General features: G+C 43.4%; 1 protein-coding gene across 1 annotated transcript in view; it reads right to left on the bottom strand.

The window, feature by feature from the left end:
* Nucleotides 1-941: 941 nt before the first annotated feature.
* The window catches only part of ABHD17C (abhydrolase domain containing 17C, depalmitoylase), a 72,469-nt gene continuing 64,947 nt past the window's right edge, over nucleotides 942-8,463 (bottom strand). Inside the window, exon 3 of the mRNA XM_024129696.3 lies at nucleotides 942-2,397. Coding sequence (XP_023985464.2) covers nucleotides 2,178-2,397 — 220 coding nt within the window. The 3' untranslated portion in view covers nucleotides 942-2,177. The remainder of the gene's footprint in view (nucleotides 2,398-8,463) is intronic.

Below are 8,463 nucleotides of genomic sequence, written 5' to 3'. Positions count from 1 at the left end.
GTTCAGGAGGGAAAAAAGGGGGAACTGGTTACAGAAGATGCAAGCAGCAGACAAACGGGATCAGAAATCAGGTCTCTGGAAACCTAGGTTAGCTGCTCACACCCCAAAGGCGGGCTGTTGGATATGCTTCTTTCCCTTCTAGGTCTCCTGGACCTCTAGGACAGTACCACCTCTGTAGCTTCACTGATGACTCCCCTAGGTGAGCAGGGCCCCATCCTTCCAACATCTCCCATTACAGGTACTGATCTAAGACCAGGAAGTAGCCTGCAATGTGCTGGGACACACACGGGAGCATAGCCCACGCCCTTACACCTTCCCTCCACCACCATTTCTCTTCCTGTGTGCCCAGAAGGGGTGTTCTGAGAGTTGAAAACAAGCATCCCTCAGTTGCTCTTTTTCTAGTTAGTGATCAAAGGACTGAAAAGACTCAGCTCGGGTTTTCCAAAGAAACAGGCCTGTTCTCCCTCCTAGCCAGGTCACAGTGAGATTGCCTTCACCATTCTTGTTTCATAGCCAGAATCCATTGCCCTCTCTATTTGGATTCCATCTGTACTTTACTGCTGCAGGCTTTATATCTTGGCTTCTTCAAAAGTAATCTATCGTCTTTTACGGAACAAAAACACACACCTTGAGACCTACTGTACAGCACAGGGAATTCTGCTCAGTATTATGTTAACAACCTAAATGGGAAAAGAATTTGAAAAAGAACAGATACATGTATATGTGTAACTGAATCACTTTGCTGTACACCTGAAACTATCACAACATTGTTAATCAACTATACTCCAATATAAAATAAAAAGTTAAAAAATATATATACACTTTGAGAAAGGTAGTGACGTTTGTAAGCTCCAAGGGTTTCTTCTTAAATCTAGACAGAATGTTTTCTTTGATGGAGAGATGAAGGAAAAAAACCACATGAGCCCACACATTCTGATCCATGCATCCTTTATTCCATGACCAACCGCTGTGTCGCATCCAAGCAACAGTACACAAACTGGCAATCAACCGCAATCCAGCTGTACAACAATCTGAGGCTTACAGTACATTTAAGGCTTTTAAATGTGGAAAAAAAAAATTTTTTTTAATAAAACCAAAGAACCCTCAAACCCAAACCCCCAACCAACACAAGTAGTGTAGCAATTTTAAGCATCTTACACTTCTGATGCTTACTGGCGCAACTCCAGTGTCAAAACCCAAATAACTCCTAAACTAAAAAGATTAGTTTAGTGAAATTTTAATTACATAAATTTTTCAAAGCATAAACTTGTAACTTTTTGTCTTGGAAATGTTATAAAATTTTTTAATAGCAAAACATAGGAATAAAAACGTATTAACAAAATGTATTCATTTACATTACAAACAAGGAATCTGCAGTTCATTGTTGTAGCCTGACAAAAGAAAACTATCCATTAAGAATCTATGCACAATGTAATTGCAAATATGTACAGTACTTTAAAAAAGCCTACAAGGAGGACTTTACAGAAGGAAAGTCGCCTAGGTTCTTTGTTAGACCAACCAGACGATCAAAATATTAAAACTCTGTGGACTAGTAATAAATTTACACTTAAAAAAAACCCCAGTTTCCTTTTAAGAATATTCCAGTTATATTTATATGGTTCCAGTTGATGAAGCCGTTCATGATAGTTCCAGTAAATTACCCTTTAATTGATTTGTTTGGGGGAAAGATAGGAGTGTTAACAAAAATTAACAAAGGAATTTTCATCACGATGGTTTCCAGTTACACTATCACAGCTTCACAAATGGATTGGACCCATGAATCTAGTGGCTGAAAGAGAGCTGCAGGTCACATACTGAGAACACGGGTGGAGAGAGGCTGAGCCCTGCATAAATGAATCCTACGTGGTGGGTAAGGAAGAGAAAGGGGTGTGAGCATCTTTTATAGCAAGAGAAAATGGTCCCCCCACTCAGCTCTCATTCCCATTCTGCAAGGCGATGAAGCTGGGAATCACAACTGTTCAGCTTAACATGATGTGTGAGTTAGTAGAACCTCTGGATATGAAAGACCAAGATGCCCTCAGCTCTTTGAGTAGGACGCCTGAAAAGCTGGGCACTTCCTCGTGGTTATCCCGCCATGACAGCTATCCAGTTAAAGCATGTGCAAAACCGAGGATTCTTGTGTTCACAGTAGATGAGGTAAAATCAAGTCATCTTCTTCAGGAATTAGGAAGTTCATGAGATATGAACTGTTTTAGCCTTTCTAGGTATTGTGCATAAAGCTCTATGTCATTATGGCCAGCCCCTTCGACCCAGAGGGGCTCCACGGCCCGAGGACAGCGCTCGTACATGGCCAGGCCATGGGAGAAATCGATGACCTCGTCCTCTGTACCATGAATGACCAACACGGGAGAGGTAACTTTAGATATCTTGTCAATGCTGCAAGACAGGAAAGGGGGAGGGGGAGAAAAAGGACTCCTTTAGTTATGCTCACAGATGACAGACATCACACTTAATGGAACCGGGTCGGCGTTCACAGGCAAGGAAGGTAAGCACGCAAGGGTTTCCCCCCCTCACTTTTCTAGTAATTAACTTTTTTAAAAATTAATTTTGCATTTTACAATAATTCTGGATTTACAGGAAAGGTACAAAGATAACACAGAGCTCCTATCCGCCACAACCCCTTTCCCATAAGGCCAACACCACGCATTACCAATAGTACATTCGTCAAAGCCGAAAACCAGCATTGGTACATCACCAAACTCCGGACTTTATTTGGATTTCATGAGTTTTCCCACTGAAGTCCTTTTTCTGTTCCAAGATCCAATGGAGAATACCACACTGCATTTAGCCATTGTGTTTCTGTTCAAGTATTTTATTAAAAACAGAACTCCTAAATGTCGTCAGACTAGCAATCCAGTAACTAATATTTCTGATATATTCATATTTTGGAGAGAGGATTTTTTTTTTAAATAAACAAGCTAGACCTTAATATACCAGAATGAATGTCTCTTTTGAAATCTGAGCACTGAATCCACAGCCACTCAAGTGTTCAGGACTCTTTCCGTGTAAGCCACCTTCAGCACCGATTAACAAGATCCTCAGAAACCTCATTTCATAAAAACAAATACCTCATTTTTAAATAAAAACCATACTATTTAGCTTGAAAACTTAATGTACAACACCTAGATTGAATTCTGAATGACTTCTGACTGTTTACAAAAATCAAAGCTACCGACAAAGGATGAATATTTGAGCATCTCCAATAGAACGTGCTGCAGACTCTGAAAGCGTTTCCCAAAGAGGAATTAAGAAGACTGTAAACCTTGTTGGGCTGCGTGTGTAGGCAACTTCTCTGACAGAGGTAACTGTCATTTCACCTGCAAACACATGGAGACAGGTGACCCTCTGTCCAGTCTGGCCTCCTGCCAGAGACCCCCTTGCTGTTGACTTTCTGTATCTCATCCTAGCCAAAGTTACAAAGGGATCAAATTGGTACTACCCGTAGGGATCATTTTGTTAAAAGTCATAGCTAACATTTACTCAGCGTTGACCACAGCCAGGTGCTTTGCACTTTACATACAAAACCTCATTGTATCTCCAATTAGCCACAGTGAAAGAGGAAGGACCATCTCTGTTAAACGAAGGAGGTAACTGAAGCTCGGAGAGATCATTAAAGGACAGACATGAGGCTGTGGTGATAGTACAGAGCTCTGACATGCATTATACATTCCAAAGATCTACAAACAGCTGTCACAGAGCCTTATTAACAACTCAGGAAGTTGCCAGCCACCTCAAGACATCCGGGAAGACTGCAAAATCTCATCAGCCATGTCATTTGCCAAGATCAGGGCCACTGTGGAAGGGGTCAATTTTGCAGATTAGGAATCTTGTTTAGAAATCTACTTTCCTCTTATATTTAAATTTTAAAGTGACTTCTAAGAATGCAAGAGTCCAGTTATATTCAATTTAAAAATCTATTTACTGACAGCTCCATGCTGCATGAGTTAGGAGACTCTATGCAACCTGGACGATGGATGTACCTGAGGTTAAATGCCACCATCTGATTCTAAATGTAAAGGAGGTAAAAGAAAATAAACCACCAACCAAATAATAATCAGGACTCCTTATCTCTATTTTTTTAATACTAAAAAAGAAATGCGAAAGTGCCTTCCTTTAAAGACAGGGGCAGGGACTTCCCTGGTGGCGCAGTGGTTAAGAATCTGCCTGCCAACGCAGGGGACATGGGTTCGAGCCCTGGTCCGGGAATTCCTTTAAAGACAGGGGCAGGGACTTCCCTGGTGGCGCAGTGGTTAAGAATCCGCCTGCCAACGCAGGGGACATGGGTTCGAGCCCTGGTACGGGAAGATCCCAAATGCGGCAGAGAAACTAAGCCCATGAGCCACAACTACTGAAGCCTGCGCGCCTAGAGCCCGTGCTCCACAACAAAAGAAGCCACTACAATGAGAAGCCCGTGCACCATAATGAAGAACAGCCCCCACTCGCCGCAACTAGAGAAAGCCCACGCAGCAACAAAGACCCAATGCAGCCAAAAATAAATAAATAAAATTAATAAATTTTTTTAAAAAGAGAGAGAGAGAGGGACACAGAGACAAGTGTGCATTTGGTAGCAATGGACACTGTAAGAAAACATTCCCCAAATTCAATTAATGATGAAAGCCCATGTGACTGTTTAATGGTTTGAAATCTATCATATTAATACTTTATGGTACTGAATAGGATGAATGGCCTTTTCTGGCTGTTTCCACTCACCAACCTTAATTAAGCTGCTTAAATCGCTTAACTTTCTAAGCCTCAGTCTCCTAACTGTAAAATGAGTCTTGCGAGATACAAAGCGTGAAATGTTTAGCCATGGACTGGCAGATCAGACAAACCCAGTAAAGACTAGTTGCTGGTTTCCTATTAATGAATAAGCTATAATTAGTTGGCGTGGCTGTATTTTAAGGTATATGCTAATTTAAGAGTCAGGGGGAAAACCTATTCATTTTGTTGCCAGGGTAACTCCTAGCATAGCTTCCCACAAACATGCTAAATATCTCCCTTTCAACAAACGGGTCTCTCAATACCCATTCAGCACAAATAAGGCCACATTTGAGTCGCACATGGGCCCTACTTAGCATTCTCAGCCACGCCACTGGAAATTTGCAGTTGGTTCAACTTTCCCATGAAGCTGAACTTCACTGAACCTGGTACAGGGTGCACAGAAATGAAGTTCACCCAAGGTGTTAAGAGAAAGTTTCTTCTTGTGAAACAAGCCAGTCCGTGGAACAGACGTTTATGTAACCAAATGATGTTCTTTTTCTCTCCCAGCAATAAGAGAATGACGGCAATGAATGGGTCAATCAAAATCCAAAATCTGTGCATTCTTCTGTTGAGGTTTTTTCTACAACGTGGCCATGTGAGTCCCGTTGTCAGGATCTCGGCCCGTTTAGCAACGTACCATGGGCAAATAGTTTTTAGTAAATGCTTTCCTCAGCTTAGATTTTCAAAAACAAGCAGAAGTTTTCAAAGAGAGTTATTCAAGAAAGCAGCGTGCTCGCTGCTTTCGCGTGTATATACAGCTGCCCGTTTTTCTTCCTTCTATTAGGGGACTAGAAAACAGCAGGGACCGGGGTGGCAGGAGCTCCGCTGCCCCTGGGGCGCCGGCAGGAGGCGGCCCGGCCGTGGGCTCTCACGCACGCGCTTCCAGCGGAGGGTGCCGGCCCCTCTGCAGGGGAGGGGGTCTTCAGGCACAAGTGGGCGGCAGGAGGAATGAGTGGTCGCACTGGGCTGGGGTGGTGGGGAGGGGAGGGAAGGACCATCCACTTACACGGTCCCTGCAGCCCATTACCAGCTTGCAAATAGCTCACTTCACTTTTTCTCTTACCTACTGGCCTGACTGCAGAAGTAACAGAAATTTCAAAATCGGGGATGCTTGCGGTTTTTCTCTGAGTGTCTAGACCACTGCTAATGGCCTCATCACAGATTTTGCATCTCACTCTCATGATTCAACAATACATGTCCGTCTGAGCGAATGAACGAACACTGAACTAGACGTTCCTTTCAGACATGTGGGCACTTTTTTTTTTATCCTGCACATCAAGCTAAACCAGTTAATCCTGGATATCGGTACCAGCAAGGTCCTTATACATCATCTGGTAGATTGTTTTACAAATGAGTCCAGCCCAGAGGACCAAGTTTCTGGCTGGTGTACATGTCATATCCACCTCCACGTTCCCTGAGGAGCCCCGCACAGGGGCTGCACACGTCCAGCTGCATTCAGGAGACATTTATTAGTAGCCCACAATTAACGGTGGCATCTGATGTGAAGCTGGGTCACTGGATGCCTTAACACTTGTTGGACAGGAGTGAGCTTACCTGGGGAAAGCATCAAAGCAGTACGTTTTCCTGGTATCGGGAAAAGCCACGCGCAATCCAGACATCAGAGGCGAATGGAGAATTACGGCTGCACATTCGTACCTGGAGGCCAGGTCTACCGTGGGGACAGTCCCGATGCTCTGACCATACAGGATGATGTTCTCGGGGCTTACGCCATACCTGGAGAAATCAGAGGGCATGGGCTGTTAGCTGATGTGTGAAAGAAAAAGAGAGTGAGACCAACACCACAGTATCATAAACTCACAAAACTCCCACACCTGCCAGTTTAAAACCACATCATCTCACGGGTACCCTTTAGCTGAAGATAGATGTGAATGCCACAGAAATGTTAGGGGCCTATCTCAGTACTAAGTGACTGAGATTCTGTCCTCCACAACTTTTGCAAAAAATAATGAACATGACATTTTTTTCTGGAAATTAACTATATGAATGTATCATAAACTTCATTTCAGTGTTCCCAGAGTCATTTCATTTCCTACTCTCCCTTCTTGAGTTTCTTTGACCATCCTAAATGTACTTCTGAAATAAAAACAGAAGCGTGTTTGCTAGATCATAATATTATTAGAGTCCTTTAAGTGAGGTTTTAATAAAATATGAAAGAAATTAACATTTATCATCAGGAAAAGGTACTGGGAGACAATTAGTTTAAAGGCAAATATATTTTCTATAGCCTCTCCTTGGGGTTTAACCCTTCTGAGTCTTTCAATCCATCAGTGGTCTCCCCCTCCACTGTCTGCCAAGGTTTAGTTGGGTAAACAGCTGTGTGGAATACAGGCTTCATTTCCTGGCCTGCCTGGCAGCCTGGTGTGCAGACAACTAAGCTTTGGGCGTGGGCTGTGAACAAAAGTGACATGTACAACCTGCAGGTCATAACTTTAAATAGAAGGCTCCATGCCCTCCCCTTCCTGTTGGTGGGGGGTAGACGTGATGGTGAGCTACCCTGGCCCAAGCAGAAGAACGAGCACCCCAGATGTGATGGAGGAACAAAATAGACGAATCCCAGGAAAACAGGTACGCTACATATGAACCTACAAAGGATATCCAGAATATATTAAGAGTACGTAGAAATAAAGAAGAAAAAAGACAGACAAAAGAAATGAAGACATATCGCAGAAAAGAAAACATGATGCCTAATAAACACGTAAAAAGATGTGATGCTTGAGAGCTTCCCTGGTGGCGCAGTGGTTGGGAGTCCGCCTGCCGATGCAGGGGACACGGGTTCGTGCCCCGGTCCGGGAGGATCCCACATGCCGCGGAGCGGCTGGGCCCGTGAGCCATGGCCGCTGAGCCTGCACGTCCGGAGCCTGTGCCCCGCAATGGGAGAGGCCACAACAGTGAGAGGCCCGCGTACCGCAAAAAAACAAAACAAAAGATGTGATGGCTCAACCTCGTTAGTACGTGAACATGCAAATTAAATCCACAATTTATTTTTTTACACTGAAAAGAAAGGCAAAAACTAAAAAGTCAGACAATGTCAAGGGATAGCAAGGACATGGAAAAGTGGAAGTCTGTGACATTGCTGCAGGAGTATAAATTGGTATGAGCCCTTGGGAAGATAATGTGATATTATCTGGTGAAGTTGAAGGCTATAACCCAACAATTCCAACTTCTTTGCATAAATACCCACTGTAGTTTACAGGGCAATAGGACATGCTTTCTTTTCTTTCTTTCTTTTTTTTTTTTTTGCTGGGTAATGTAGTTTATTAATATTACATTATTATTTTTAATTGAAGTAGTTGATTTATAATGTGCCAACCTCTGCTATACAGCAAAGTGACTCAGTTATACACATATACATTTTTTTTTATTTTAAAAAAATATTTATTTATTTATTTGTTTATTTTTGGCTGCACTGGGTCTTGGTTGCTGTGCTTGGGCTTTCTCTAGTCGTGGCGAGAGGGAGCTACTCTTCCTTGCAATGCACGTCCTTCTCATTGCAGCGGCTTCTCTTGCTGCAGAGCACGGGCTCTAGGTGCACGGGCTTCAGGAGTTGTGGCTCGCGGGCTCTAGAGCGCAGGCTCAGTAGTTGTGGCTTGCGGGCTTCAGTAGTTGTGGCTCGCGGGCTCCAGAGCGCAGGCTCAGTAGTTGTGGCTCACGGGCTTAGTT

The sequence above is a fragment of the Physeter macrocephalus genome, chromosome 11, assembly GCF_002837175.3.
Source record: "Physeter macrocephalus isolate SW-GA chromosome 11, ASM283717v5, whole genome shotgun sequence".
Lineage (NCBI taxonomy): Eukaryota > Metazoa > Chordata > Mammalia > Artiodactyla > Physeteridae > Physeter > Physeter macrocephalus.
Note: the sequence above shows the minus strand (reverse complement) of the source record. Positions and strands in the feature narration are given on the sequence as shown.